Here is a 16,536-nt window from a genome sequence, read left to right as displayed (position 1 = left end):
AAAAGGTGAGAACAATGGAAGTAAGGGGAGTGGGGGAGGAATGGGATGTATTTAGGGAATCAGTGATGGATTGCGCAAAAGATGCTTGTGGCATGAGAAGAGTGGGAGGTGGGCTGTTTAGAAAGGGTAGTGAGTGGTGGGATGAAGAAGTAAGAGTATTAGTGAAAGAGAAGAGGGAGGCATTTGGACGATTTTTGCAGGGAAAAAATGCAATTGAGTGGGAGAAGTATAAAAGAAAGAGACAAGAGGTCAAGAGAAAGGTGCAAGAGGTGAAAAAAAGGGCAAATGAGAGTTGGGGTGAGAGACTATCAGTAAATTTTAGGGAGAATAAAAAGATGTTCTGGAAGGAGGTAAATAGGGTGCGTAAGACAAGGGAGCAAATGGGAACTTCAGTGAAGGGCGTAAATGGGGAGGTGATAACAAGTAGTGGTGATGTGAGAAGGAGATGGAATGAGTATTTTGAAGGTTTGTTGAATGTGTCTGATGACAGAGTGGCAGATATAGGGTGTTTTGGTCGAGGTGGTGTGCAAAGTGAGAGGGTTAGGGAAAATGATTTGGTAAACAGAGAAGAGGTAGTAAAAGCTTTGCGGAAGATGAAAGCCGGCAAGGCAGCAGGTTTGGATGGTATTGCAGTGGAATTTATAAAAAAAGGGGGTGACTGTATTGTTGACTGGTTGGTAAGGTTATTTAATGTATGTATGACTCATGGTGAGGTGCCTGAGGATTGGCGGGATGCGTGCATAGTGCCATTGTACAAAGGCAAAGGGGATAAGAGTGAGTGCTCAAATTACAGAGGTATAAGTTTGTTGAGTATTCCTGGTAAATTATATGGGAGGGTATTGATTGAGAGGGTGAAGGCATGTACAGAGCATCAGATTGGGGAAGAGCAGTGTGGTTTCAGAAGTGGTAGAGGATGTGTGGATCAGGTGTTTGCTTTGAAGAATGTATGTGAGAAATACTTAGAAAAGCAAATGGATTTGTATGTAGCATTTATGGATCTGGAGAAGGCATATGATAGAGTTGATAGAGATGCTCTGTGGAAGGTATTAAGAATATATGGTGTGGGAGGCAAGTTGTTAGAAGCAGTGAAAAGTTTTTATCGAGGATGTAAGGCATGTGTACGTGTAGGAAGAGAGGAAAGTGATTGGTTCTCAGTGAATGTAGGTTTGCGGCAGGGGTGTGTGATGTCTCCATGGTTGTTTAATTTGTTTATGGATGGGGTTGTTAGGGAGGTAAATGCAAGAGTCTTGGAAAGAGGGGCAAGTATGAAGTCTGTTGGGGATGAGAGAGCTTGGGAAGTGAGTCAGTTGTTGTTCGCTGATGATACAGCGCTGGTGGCGGATTCATGTGAGAAACTGCAGAAGCTGGTGACTGAGTTTGGTAAAGTGTGTGGAAGAAGAAAGTTAAGAGTAAATGTGAATAAGAGCAAGGTTATTAGGTACAGTAGGGTTGAGGGTCAAGTCAATTGGGAGGTGAGTTTGAATGGAGAAAAACTGGAGGAAGTGAAGTGTTTTAGATATCTGGGAGTGGATCTGTCAGCGGATGGAACCATGGAAGCGGAAGTGGATCATAGGGTGGGGGAGGGGGCAAAAATTTTGGGAGCCTTGAAAAATGTGTGGAAGTCGAGAACATTATCCCGGAAAGCAAAAATGGGTATGTTTGAAGGAATAGTGGTTCCAACAATGTTGTATGGTTGCGAGGCGTGGGCTATGGATAGAGTTGTGCGCAGGAGGATGGATGTGCTGGAAATGAGATGTTTGAGGACAATGTGTGGTGTGAGGTGGTTTGATCGAGTAAGTAACGTAAGGGTAAGAGAGATGTGTGGAAATAAAAAGAGCGTGGTTGAGAGAGCAGAAGAGGGTGTTTTGAAGTGGTTTGGGCACATGGAGAGAATGAGTGAGGAAAGATTGACCAAGAGGATATATGTGTCGGAGGTGGAGGGAACGAGGAGAAGAGGGAGACCAAATTGGAGGTGGAAAGATGGAGTGAAAAGGATTTTGTGTGATCGGGGCCTGAACATGCAGGAGGGTGAAAGGAGGGCAAGGAATAGAGTGAATTGGAGCGATGTGGTATACAGGGGTTGACGTGCTGTCAGTGGATTGAATCAAGGCATGTGAAGCGTCCGGGGTAAACCATGGAAAGCTGTGTAGGTATGTATATTTGCGTGTGTGGACGTATGTATGTACATGTGTATGGGGGGGGGTTGGGCCATTTCTTTCGTCTGTTTCCTTGCGCTACCTCGCAAACGCGGGAGACAGCGACGAGGTATAAAAAAAAAAAAAAAAAAAAAAAAATCTTCAACCAAAATGCCACAGATTCTAACATCCTTCATCGTCATACCATCTCATTAGGCTCTCATCCGTGTCTCTTTATAAATATTTCTTCATACTCTGTATATTTCTCACACCTATCTTAAAGAATATATTTCTCACACATTCTATCTTAAGAGAGATATCCTCATAAGCTTAAAAATATTTTTCACATTCATTAGGAGCAAATCATGTAGAAAAAATATTCAAGATGATAAAAAGTCAACAAAATGTTATCAGACCTTACCTAAGACATAGGCAATGACAATTTTGATGTTGGAGTGTAGGTGAAGGTAGGATGGGACTCTTGTTGGGGTTTGATCACCCTCAGTAGGTACAAGTAACCCCAAAAGGCAAACCACAGCAGCACCTACCAACACTAGACTTGGACTAGTGTTCCCTAAAAATGTTAAACAATATTAGTGTATGACTTAAAAATAAAAGTGACAATAAACATATAATTACATTTTAGCATTACTGAAAACAATAAATGAAGCATAAAAAAGAAGAATGACTAAATACACAAGTACAGCTGAATTCAGCCTCTCTCAAAATCACTAAAAACCCCATGCAAAAACCTTCGTTAGACCCCAAGGCTTCTGACACCGCTATCTACCCCACATCTGTCCTTCTCAAATTTGTTCAGTTATTTCATCTTTCCATGTCACCCTGAGTTGCCTTCATTCTTCCTGTTACAAACCTCATCTGTACACAATCTTTATCAAATCAAATCTGTACTCTTCATATGTTCACACAAGGTCATCACACTTGTTCTTTCATATTTCTACTCTGTATATCCTCATTCTAAACAACATCACAGGATAACTCCTAATCACCTTTTTTGAAAAATAAAATCCCCTCAAAGTATGATTTCATACTAATGTCTTTCTTCCCAAAACACTTTCTCCTAAGTCCCTTCAACATAAATAAACATGCTGAAATCCTTCTTTAAGTACTTCACCCACCTGTTTACCTCAGAAACATATTCATAATACATAATTCCAAGACATATTCTTGTTTAAAATAAAAATATTTCTGATTATGTTTGAATAAAAACATCTCTCTTTCAAATTATAATTGTTTTCAATAATTTTTCTGAACTTCTTCACTAATGTCAAGTTCTTGAATTTATTTACCAAGTAAAATGGTACAACACCAGGATACAGCAACAATGAAGTTTATTCACACTGTAAGTTGTATTCCTCCTTCAATACTGCTTGCAATCATCAGATCATGTCATTATTGTATAATCTGACTCACAACCATAACATTCTATTATTAACTGACCTTGAATCAAATAATGGACAACTTAAACCAGTCTCTAAAGAATCCTTCCAACCCCGGTTATAATCTTCCTTTCACACCATATGGGCTTAATGTACTCCATATTCCAAATACATCCATTGTCATAAGCCTTTCCCACATCTACTAAAGGTGTAGTCAGTCTGCACTCTCTGCACCTTTTTGTAATTAGTTTTTCACGAAAACACAATCTCATGTTAAAACCTTAAACCAATCATTTGTGCTGCTTCATAAAATCTATCTCCTAAAGTCCACTTCCAACATTTACATTGTTCTTAATCCTATAACAGCATTATTGTGCACCACTTCTGATTTTAAAATACCTGAACTTATTCTTCATTCCCTCAACATTATTAAGATGTGAATGTGAATGTGCTGAAAAAGATGGAAAGTGGAATCTCTCATAATTCTTTTGGTGGAAACAAAACTAAAAGCTGGTGGTGGCTTGAAAGAAAGAAGTGAAATATATATGAAAAAGATGGTGAAAGTAAGTAAGCATGAGATGGGTCTGCATGCAATTAAGCAAACAACAAAGGATGCAAGTAACAAGGGAACTGGATAAAAGATGGAAGATATTTAGTGGACAGTGATCAAGTGTGATGATGAATTGTAAGGTGTGCAGAAGTGGAATGAGAAAGTAAAATTGTAAGGAGAGGGTGTTTGATCAGTAACTGCAGGGAAGAAAAGCAAGTGACTGGGAGTAATTCAAGAAAAAGCTATGAAACCTAAAAACTAATATTATGGAGAGAGATGTAAAATGTCAAGAGAAATGAGGATAAATAGTGGGAGCAATGAGGTCGTTGGATGAGAAAGTGATAACAGCCAAAAAAATATGTGAAAAGGACACAAGTATTTTCAAGGACTACTGAATGTGTTAGATGATGGGATAACAGCTATGATGTATTTGGAATGAAGCAGGATGCATAGTGAGTCATGATAAATGGAATGGGTAACTCAAAGAAGATAATGGAAGCCTTGCACAGGATGAAATATGGCAAAGCACTGGATATGGATCAGACTCAAGTTGAGTTCCCCATGAAAGGTGTTGACAGTATTGTTAAAGGGTTGATCTGGCTATTTAATATGTGCATGGCTGATGGTGAGTGGCCTGAATGCATGTAAAGGTGGGTGTTGGAAATGAAGTTCCTGAAGAAGACAGATGGCGAGATGTATACTTTTGTGTGTGAAGGGACACTGCCAGAAATAGGTGTGGTAGTGGGTGTAGTATGAGCGAGATGGTTGAGCTGGGAGTACAGAAATGTTTCACTGTATGACGAAGACAGCTGAAGGGAGACTAACAATGAGGAGCTATGTGGAGCTAAGTGCTTGATGTGAAGGGAGCCAGAGAGAATAATAACCAAGGATTACCCATGACAAAATTTTGCGAAGAGGCAGGGCTAGCACTAGCTGAACATGTTGCTTCGTGACTAATACTGTTTATCTCTACCACTAGGCTCTTTCTGCAGTTATCAATTTTAGGTTTATCTGGGAAAGACTTCAACTATATACTAAATTTTCTTTTAAATTTTTCAGTAGCAGTTCCATGCACATTTCATATTTCTCCCGGTAGCACACTATATAATACTAGTTTACCTACAGCTCTCTTATATTTTTGTCTGATATCTTTTTGGTTTGATCAAGTAAGTAATGAAAGGGTAAGAGAATGTGTGGTAATAAAAAGAGTGTGGTTGAGAGAGCAGGAGAAGGTGTTTTGAAATGGTTTGGTCACATGGAGAGAATGAGAGAGGAAAGATTGACAAAGAGGATATATGTGTCAGAGGTGGAGGGAACGAGGAGAAGTGGGAGACCAAACTGGAGGTGGAAGGATGGAATGAAAAAGATTTTGAGTGATTGGGGCTTGAACATGCAGGAGGGGGGAAAGGCATGCAAGCAACGATGTGGCATACCAGGGTCGATGTGCTGTCAATGGATTGAACCAGGGCATGTGAAGCATCTGGGGTAAACCATGGAAAGTTTTGTGGGGCCTGGATGTGGAAAGGGAGCTGTGGTTTCAGTGCATTATACATGACAGCTAGAGACTGAGTGTGAACGAATGTGGCCTTTGTTGTCTTTTCCTAGCGCTACCTCGCACATGTGCAGGGGGGAGGAGGTTGTCATTTCGTGTGTGGCGGGGTGGCGACGGGAATGAATAAAGGCAGCAAGTATGAACTATGTACATGTGTATATATGTATGTCTGTGTATGTATATATACATATATGTTGAAATGTATAGGTATGTATATGTGCATGTGTGGAGGTGTATGTATATACATGTGTGTGTGGGTGGGTTGGGCCATTCTTTCGTCTGTTTCCTTGCGCTACCTTGGTAACGTGGGAGACAGCGGCAAAAATATAATAAAGAAATAAATATGAATAAATAATCTTTTTGGTATATACCATGGTATTCTTGCTGACTAAATAACTGCTTCTTCCTTGTTGAAAGGTGTTACAATGAGTAGTGTAAGGAAGGAAGTATAGAAAGTTTTGGGTTTCTGAGCCTAAAGATTCACTAAAATAGGTCATGCACTGCATAGAAACAACTGAGTTATGTTATGTTACACATAAGGGGTATAACAAATGAAACCTTGGTTGTGGATGGTAGACTCTGAATTTGGCACATTATACACCGCTAGATTTGTGCAGATGAGGCAACAGTTTGTCTGCTTCTGGCACCACTTCATGAAAATGGGAGTCAATTAGTTATAGAAAATATATACACAGTTATAGAAAAAAACATCCTGGTCTGGGTCCCCTTTATATTGGGCACCTCAAGTACTCAGGAAAATGGCTATGTACAATGAGCACAGCCACAGGTCAAGTGTGGTGTTGTACACATCTCTATGTGGAGTAAATGCAGGACAATGGAGAAGTAAATGTTCAGTATCTTCGCAACGGAATTCAAAATTTGGGCATTAAAGGTCTTACATATTGTGTTTATAATGTCAAAGATATAAGTGGTATCCAGAACCCTGATGACAAAGCATATCTCATGCATGAATGAAGAATGCAGTCTCAGATGGATGTTTGTCTGGTGAGTGGAAATTAAGACTGAAATGGGAGGGCAACTGTTTACTGCTTGTTTTATCATTAGGGTGTACATGTTTTGTCAACACCACTTTTGCTGAGGAGGGGATCTGCATATACAGACTGCTGAAGTGTGAAGCAGGAGTAAACTTCTAAGTTCTACTTGGGGCAGTTTGGGTGGGAGGGTTCAAGGGCTGTAGCAAAGGGCCGGGTGCCAAGCATACTGAAGGCAGACTGTACTGAAAATATCTCATAATGCAGGTGCTGAATGTTTGAGCTTGCTAGGCAGCCAGTGATTGTTCTGAATGATCTTTTCTTTAACTCTTTTTTTAGCACTTATTTGCTTTTAACAGGGTGTATGACTGAGCAAGCAAGGCATAGTTTTGGTGGTAGTGCGGCGCTGATGCTGCTCATGCCACGCTGACCACCACTTCAGTTTTCTGCTAGCATTCACTGAGTAAGAACATACCGCTTACCACTCGTATAATTCTATACTTGTGCCCAAGCATACCAATCATCAATTAGCCTAAGCATCTGGCAAGTACCCCTACTATAAAAGAACCTGCTAAGAGTGTAAGGAAAACCTTTAACTTGGAGGATGAACTTGAGCGTGGGTCTGGCACTTCAGCACTTGCTCCCTGTTATGGGGTTAATGATAACAGCAACTGCAACATCACTCTGAAAAGTGAATCAACAAGGAAAGCCTTTTTGGGGGGGCAACCATTCAGGCAATGTATCTTAAAGTGCCAATAAAATTGGCCAAAAGTAGCCAAAATAACCCAATGTTATCAAGTAAAATAAAATATTTTGCCTTACAACTCTCACCAGATTAGTTTCCCAAACAACAACACACATCTTCAGCAGTGAAATAAAAAAGTAAAGCTAAAGACTAATTTCTCTCTTATGAAATGAAGAACAACTTTTTTTTTCATATACATGCTTGCCATTTCCCGCATTAGCAAGGTAGTGTAAAGAACAGAAGTCAGAGCCTTAGTGGGAAAATTCCTCACTTGGCTCCTTGCTCTGTTCCTTCTTTTGGAAAGTAATACAGGATCTCAAGCCACTCTTAATCGCCTTCTAAGTCACGCTTTTTCTTTTTTCTCCTCTATCCCCAGGGATAAAGAACATCATGTAAGAATAATAAAACAAGAAACAGGTGAAATAAGTCTTAGCTTAATCAAGGAAGAATAAAGAATCTTTGGTGCTAGCATATTGGTAACATAGTGTTAAAAGCTAGAAATAGTATTGTGCTGACATGTCTTCCCTGCAAGTGGTGTCACCTGGTTCATGTACAATATTGGTGCACTTGCTTCTCATACAAGGAGAGTCCACCTTGTTATGCTATTACTTCTGAAGATATTTATGTAGCTCCAAGTTCTCAGTCCATCCTTATTATTACTATAATCCTCTATCTATATATCTATATCTCTGATGCCTGTTTCCTTCTGGAACTCCTGCATGGGGAAAAAGATGAAAAGATGAAAGATCTCAACCCAGCTTTAGTGTTTATATGACTGACTGATGGATTGATAGCTGATATCTTTATCAATGATTCATTCACTTTAAAGTTTTCCTTCTTCCCTGTATCCAGCAATAGAAGTCATAATCTTACATGAGTAAAATGTAAAATAGAAAAGTTTTGTTGAATCATAAATCAATAACTTAATTCCCTCTTGATAACTTACCATCCCCAGGATTGTTCTTGGGTTCAGAACTTATCATTTTACTACACCTGAAAAAGCAAGGTGGACTATGTAATGGAATCAGAATTAAGTCCCCATTATATAATCTTAATTCTTTTTTTTTTGCTTTGTCGCTGTCTCCCGCGTTTGCGAGGTAGCGCAAGGAAACAGACGAAAGAAATGGCCCAACCCACCCCCATACACATGTATATACATGCACGTCCACACACGCAAATATACATACCTACACAGCTTTCCATGGTTTACCCCAGACGCTTCACATGCCCTGATTCAATCCACTGGCAGCACGTCAACCCCGGTATACCACATCGATCCAATTCACTCTATTCCTTGCCCTCCTTTCACCCTCCTGCATGTTCAGGCCCCGATCACACAAAATCTTTTTCACTCCATCTTTCCACCTAAAATTTGGTCTCCCACTTCTCCTCGTTCCCTCCACCTCCGACACATATATCCTCTTGGTCAATCTTTCCTCACTCATTCTCTCCATGTGCCCAAACCATTTCAAAACACCCTCTTCTGCTCTCTCAACCACGCTCTTTTTATTTCCACACATCTCTCTTACCCTTACGTTACTTACTCGATCAAACCACCTTACACCACACATTGTCCTCAAACATCTCATTTCCAGCACATCCACCCTCCTGCGCACAACTCTATCCATAGCCCACGCCTTGCAACCATACAACATTGTTGGAACCACTATTCCTCCAAACATACCCATTTTTGCTTTCCGAGATAATGTTCTCGACTTCCACACATTCTTCAAGGCTCCCAGGATTTTCGCCCCCTCCCTCACCCTATGATCCACTTCCGCTTCCATGGTTCCTTCCGCTGCCAGATCCACTCCCAGATATCTAAAACACTTTACTTCCTCCAGTTTTTCTCCATTCAAACTTACCTCCCAATTGACTTGACCCTCAACCCTACTGTACCTAATAACCTTACTCTTATTCACATTTACTCTTAACTTTCTTCTTTCACACACTACCAAGCTCAGTCACCAGCTTCTGCAGTTTCTCACATGAATCAGCCACCAGCGCTGTATCATCAGCAAACAACAACTGACTCACTTCCCAAGCTCTCTCATCCACAACAGACTTCATACTTGCCCCTCTTTCCAAAACTCTTGCATTCACCTCCCTAACAACCCCATCCATAAACAAATTAAACAACCATGGAGACTTCACACACCCCTGCCGCAAACCTACATTCACTGAGAACCAATCACTTTCCTCTCTTCCTACACGTACACATGCCTTACATCCTCGATAAAAACTTTTCACTGCTTCTAACAACTTGCCTCCCACACCATATATTCTTAATACCTTCCATAGGGCATCTCTATCAACTCTATCATATGCCTTCTCCAGATCCATAAATGCTACATACAAATCCATTTGCTTTTCTAAGTATTTCTCACATACATTCTTCAAAGCAAACACCTGATCCACACATCTTCTACCAGGGATAACATATATATATATATATATATATATATATATATATATATATATATATATATATATATATATATATATATATATATATATATATTTTTTTTTTTTTTTTTTTTTTTAAATATTTTCAATATCAACATACTACATCAGCAACTTGATATGTAGTTAATATAAAATCAATATAAGTGTTATATCTTCCCTCCTTGGTTGATAGGAATACTGTTATTAACTAAAACACTTTCATTTAATATATTTCATGTTTATCACTTTCAAGAGTCACTTCCATAACTGTATAAATGCATATTATTTAATTCTCATCACTTTCATGCATATCTTTGTGTCATTTATGGTTTATTGTACCATCTATATAAACAGCAGTAACCAAATCATATTTATGGCATCAGTCAGTTTATCAATTCCATTAAACTTTTAATTATAAGTTTTGGCACAATACATACTTTTACATATTCCCTATGCGTTATGGAAAAATACATAAATGTAGTTCATCAATAAAGCTATCAACCATCATGTCGTACACACACAACAACAGTCAAACTAATAATATAACGGGGTCGAGATCACTTGGTTGAAATCTGTCACCATTTCACATATATATTTTTTCTTTTGTGCATGTTTCTATGTATATACTGGAGTACAATAGATAATAAATGATGTTATCAATCATGGTATCATCATTCATGTATCATCTATAATTATAGTAATTTTAAGTATGAGCCAAGATCAATAATGATAAACTTATAAATGCATTTAACATTATCACAACAAATATTATAATGAAATCACATAAACATTTGAACAGAGGCAATGAAGACTTGCGGATCAAGGTGGGCTTCATCCTTGAATCTCCAAACTTTGATCTTATGTGGCTCGAGATCTGTCTTCCTACTTCCACACTTTTCCTCTGTTTTGCCTATTACTCTCCTAATTCTATGAATTAAATATCCTTCTTCAACTATCTAAACTTCTGCCACGAGACTGTGACATCCTCTCATGTACAAGCCAAAGTCCTCTACCTTGGGGATGTCAACATTCACCATAGGGAATGGTTGAATTTCTACAATACGGAAGGTGGAGGAACTGAAGTCCTCATTCTCCACGCTCAATGATTTAGAGCAAATTATTTCCCATCCTTCCCATATTCCTAACTGCTATGACCACTCTCCTAATATTCTAAATTTGTTTTTCACCTCTAGTCCATCCCCCTGTAAATAAACAATCTCAACCCTAATTGCCTCATCTGATCACACTCTCATAAATGTACCTATTCTAATGGCACCTCCCCCTCTAGAAGCCCCTTTTAAGCACTAGCACCTGAAAAAAGCTGACTGGAATAATTTACGTGACGTCTTTTCTGACTTTCCTGGGGTAAATTACTGTCTCTTATGTGGTGAAGCTTCTGTCTCTGCCAAATGCATAGCAAAGGCTATTCTTGAGAAAATGGAAGCACTTATCCCTTCTTCCTCCACGATGACCTCTTCATCCAATTCATGGTTCCACCGTTCCACTCTATCTTGGAAACACCACATTACAGGAATAGCTAGGTCTGCCTCTAAGAAACTGGACGTCTTGTACAGATGTCGCAACTTCTGAACAGCTGCTCCATTTACACAGGGGACTGATTCATCCTTGTATGGAGAACTGCTCTCACATTTGGGGTGGTTCTAGCTCTGCATCCTTAACTGACAGAGTTGTGTCAAAAGCAGTCTACCTTATAAACTGTCCCAAGCTAATTTCCAAACTCAATCCCCTTGCCCTACGTCGCAATGTTTGTTCACTTTCCTTCTATAGGTATTACTTTGGTTTTTGCTCCACAGAGCCAGCTGCTTGTGTGCCCACACCACTCGCTAGACTACGCAATACTCAGCAAGCTGCTATGTCACATGAACATTGTGTGGCCATCAACAACTCAAGGGTGGGCCATTTTGATACCTGCTTCTTTCCCTATATGTCATAGCTTTGGAACTCTCTACCTTCTCATGTCTTTCCCAATAACTATGAACTGGCACATTTTAAAAGACAAGTTTTTCACTTTCTCAATAATTGTAAATACTTTCCTTTGTCTTATCTTTCTCTGTTTCATAATTCTCTCTATAACTCAATTTGTGTCCAGCCTTCATGTGGAATTTTGTCCATGACAGGAGCCTTCAACATTAATAACAAAAAAAGAAAAAAAGGTGCACAAAAACACTACTTGAATGAGGAGGTGAGGTCATCACCTCAGGAAATGCTGTATCATGCTGTTTTAAGCACTTACTAATATGCTACCAATATGCTAATAACACATTCTTTTTTATCTATCTCCGGTTAAGGCTCATATGTGTTTCTTTGTTGTTTCATTATTCTTTCATGATCTTTCATTTCATAAGACAGAAATGGTGCTGAAATGATTTGGACACATGGAAAGAATGAGTGAAGAAAGGTTGACAAAGTGGATATATGTATCCGAGGTGGAGATAAGAAGGGGGAGACGAAACTGGAGATAAAAGGATGGAGTGAAAAAAAAAAGTTTGAGTGCTAGGGGAATGAACATGCAGGAGAGTGAAAGGCATGCAAAGGATAGAGTGAACAAAGGCAAATGAAGCAGCTAGGTGAAACCAAAGAAAGGTGTTTGAGGCCTAGTTATGGATTATTACATGTAATAGTGTAGAACAGACGTGATCTAATAAGGCATTTTCTTCACCTTTTCTTAGGACTAATGAAGTAAATGGCAAACATATATGAAAGAAAAGAAATGACTATCATCATTTTGCTAATTGCAATGTGTGTAAGTGTTTGGAAGACTGATCTGGCTGAGAGCACTAAGGCAAAATAATAATTTTTTTGTTTGGTTATAAATTTCATTCATATCAAACACTATTTTACTAGATCATACAATAAAAGTCAGGCAATATGAATGGCATACACTGAGTTATTCTGGTACAATTTGACCAGCGTATTTCAGGGTTCTGTCACACCCTAAGCTGCCGATGTCTGCAGAGTCTGTGTCAGCTGTTGACTCAGTTCAAGATTGGGAGGCAGACACAGTAGCTGTCAAATTATTTTCAGTATGAACTGTAATCTAGTTTAGTTTCACTGTTAGAGTGATGTTCAGCATGTCATTTGGTACAATCCTGTATACTGTTTCCACTGATTACACCAAGCTTTGAGAATCATTCATGTATTTTTGGCCTTTGGTCCCTAACCCCCTATGATGTGGTGGAGCATATTCTTTAAATATTCTTTCAATACAATTCTCTTTAGTAGGTTCTTGACATTCATACACCGAAAATAAATTACACAAAGAACATTCTCAAGTAGTATACAGTTAAAACATTTGCAGTTAAGGGAGATGACGGATTGTCTTCCAGTACAAAGGATACATCTTTTACTCTGTGAATTATGGTAAACTGTATTTTACAAGTTTTCTACACAACTTTCTTCAGTAGGTTCTAGCTTTTTTTTCATACACATTTGCCATTTCGCGAGTTAGCAAGGTAGCGTTAAGAACAGAGGACTGAACCTTAGAGGGAATATCCTCACTTGGCTCCTTCTCTGTTCCTTCTTTTGGAAAATTAAAAATGAGAGGGGAGGATTTCCAGCCCCAACTCCCTCCTCTTTTAGTCATCTTCTATGGCACGCAGGGAATATTTAGGAAGTATTCTTCTCCCCTATCCCCAGGGACAGAGGTTCTATCTAATGAATTTTTTTATCTGTTTATAACTACCCCACAATCAATTTCTATGAAAGAGTCCTGGTGTTACCTAAAGGAGTACTGCAGCTCAGAGCTGCACTACTACCACTTACAGGTAAATATATACTCCTTTGCAGTGAGAATTTATTTGACAAGACTGTACTCACAACCTCGAGCAGTGGAGTCTGGTAACATCTAATGCATGAACTAATAAATATACAAATACTTATAAAGAATACAGAAAAAATCTTACTCAGCCTTTCCCAGAATCCCAAAATGTTAGTGTGACAGGAAGATAGCTGTTTCTGTATGTAATGTATATTACTTTCAATGCATTAATAATGTTTTGAGTACCAATTAGTACATTCCTTCCAGTATCTGCATATGTTTTCAGCACTTGTGCATTTTTGGCTAAAAGTTCCTAACCCTTAAGTACAAGGATACTGACATTACAATATAGCATAACAATGATGTAACATGAACTTTCTTGGTACCTATCTAATGCTATATCCCAACCCATCTGTGCTGTAGGAGTGACCTGTAGGTGGCTCACGAAATAACATGCCAAGGTTTTACCACACATCTCCAAATAATCAAATTTGAGTCATATGAAAAAAAATTTAAATTCATATACAAAATACGTAGTTCCTGAAGCTCTTTCAGGTATCCCATAATTGCAAAGTTGCTTTCTACTAGCACAATAAAATCTAGGAGATAAGAAGTGAGATAAATATGAAAAAAAGAAAAGCAAAAATGAAAAACAAAAACATTTATGAAGTCTGAAAGTAGAAAATTAATGCAGGACATCACACAATTGGCTGAGACAGCAATGTAGGCAATACATACATGAAGTTCACAAAAAAACTAAATATACTCTTATGCATAAAGTGGTTTCAATAAAATCTCTTACAAATGCTAAAATCTATAAACAGCTTACCTTTACAGTAAATGTACATGAATCTATGTAACAAAACAAGACTTTTTTTGATACAAAAATACACTACTTTAACCATCAACTTGCCCACCATTAATTCTTATCTATTCCTCACTACCAAGAGAGCAAATCTTCAGATTTCAACATGTATAAAAATCAATCAATCACACAATCACAAAACTGAATGCAGAATTACTGTGTACCTGGATAAGTTCCAAATGGCTGCTGATGTGGATGAAACTGTGTCTCAATAGCGCCTCCCCCCGCACTAGAACGAGTGGGAGCGCGGACGGACTCAAAATGGTCACTCTCACTCCCACTGCGGGGATCCGGAATGCCAGTCAATAGTATGGCTGGCACATCCTTTTTCCCCAACACCTGGGAATATGTATCATTATGAATTATTTTATCAATTAGGTCAACTCGCAGTATCCATCTGTTGGGTAAAATCAAGTGATAGAAACAGTAAAATGACAGGAAATTTTGATTTGAAAAACACGAATATAAGTAACAATGTGGATGCATGGAACAGGGAAGAATCAAAATTACACAAATAATGAAAGCTATAGGCAGACATAAATGTAATGGCTAACACTGATGAGTAAAGAGGTTAGAGAAAGAAAATTTTTGAATATCATTCAACCTCCAGGTCCTACAGAGAAAAACATAAATGTAATAGATATGCTACATGTTTGAGATCTGAAACCAATCTGAAACCAAGTTAGAGTGACATGAGAGCCCTTCCACTGTATCTTAACATAAGTGTAATTATTAAGAGCCAAATAAAAATCAAGCATGATCTACCGAAATATTTATCTGAAACTACAAACTATGAAGTACCATATTTACTTGAACTCACAACTTTCAGTCTAGGATACTGAAAGGTAAGTCAACTTGGATATGAAATATGGCCCAATCTCGAAACACAAACTACTGGCACATAAGAGCTGTCATCTTTCGCCCAAACAGAGTACCTATCTATCAATACCTACAATGAGATATTGCTATGAGGTAGGAAGGTAGCACACAAAGTACCTAAGCCAAGATTTGACCCTACTGCAGTGATCCATAGCAAATGTACATTGACAACAATTACAGAAAAGTCAAGATGGTGAAGGAAGCAGTGGAACACTCCATCCTCAGAAACAGAAAAAATTTCCATTCTCAATGATCTACAACAAATTATCACCCATCCCATCTATATTCCTGCCTAATGTGACCACTTTCCTAATATTCTGGATCTGATTTTCACCCATAAGCCTGTGGGCGGTAGCTACACAATATCATCTTAGTGGGTTCATCTGACACACTCTCATAAATATATCTATTTCAATGGCACCTGTCCCAAAAGCAGTCCCTTCTAAACATGAATACTGGCACCTAAACGAATCAGACTAAATTGACTAATGAAAACTCTTTTCTGATTTTCCCTGAGTAAATTACTGTCTCTTATGTGATGATGCTTCTGTCTCTGCCAAATGCATAGCAGAGGTTATTGTTGAGGAAATGGAAGCATACATCCCCTCTTCCTCCAAGAAGACCACTTTTAATCCATGATTCAACTGGTCCTGTTCTGAGGCCATTGAGGCAAGGGATCATGCATATCAGGCTTGGAAAAACTTTTCTTCCTCTGACTTCCATTCAGCATTCATCACTGCCCAAAATAACAGGTCACATAATCCATAAGGCAAAGCATTCTCTTATTCAAATGAAGTGCAATAGCTTCTCTTCATCCACTGACATCTTTTTAGTCTTTACCTGAGGTTATCATTAAAAGCTTGTGCTGTATTACCTTTCCTTCAAACTCTATCTTGGATGACTAACATTCCTTCTCCCCCTGAATATCCTCTCACTAATCCCATGTCCCCCCTGAAATCTCTTTTTGGACACAAATAAATCTTATGAACCTGATGGCATCCATCCCCATGAAATGAAACAGTGTGCCTCTGAAGTTGCATCTGAGCTTGCTCACCTGTTCCGTTTCTGTTCAAAAACCAAAATTTTTCCTTCTTCTTGGAATCATGTGTAGGTACATCCCACCCTTAAAGAAGGGTGACTATACTAGCCCCTCACCTATGGTCCTGTTGCTTTGACATCTACTATTTCCAAAGTC

At 38.7% G+C, this 16,536-nt stretch overlaps 1 protein-coding gene across 6 annotated transcripts in view; it reads right to left on the bottom strand.

Annotated features, from left to right (window-relative positions):
* LOC139750275 (motile sperm domain-containing protein 1) overlaps nucleotides 1-16,536 on the bottom strand; it is a 64,575-nt gene that overhangs the window by 6,726 nt on the left and 41,313 nt on the right. For all 6 annotated transcript variants that reach the window (XM_071664872.1, XM_071664882.1, XM_071664863.1 and 3 more), the window contains 2 exons: nucleotides 14,627-14,801; nucleotides 2,557-2,709 (listed from right to left, as the gene is read on the bottom strand). In XM_071664872.1, the coding sequence (XP_071520973.1) occupies nucleotides 2,557-2,709; nucleotides 14,627-14,801 (328 nt within the window). The remainder of the gene's footprint in view (nucleotides 1-2,556; nucleotides 2,710-14,626; nucleotides 14,802-16,536) is intronic.

This window comes from Panulirus ornatus, chromosome 1, assembly GCF_036320965.1.
Source record: "Panulirus ornatus isolate Po-2019 chromosome 1, ASM3632096v1, whole genome shotgun sequence".
Lineage (NCBI taxonomy): Eukaryota > Metazoa > Arthropoda > Malacostraca > Decapoda > Palinuridae > Panulirus > Panulirus ornatus.
This window is presented reverse-complemented; position numbering and strand designations above follow the sequence as displayed.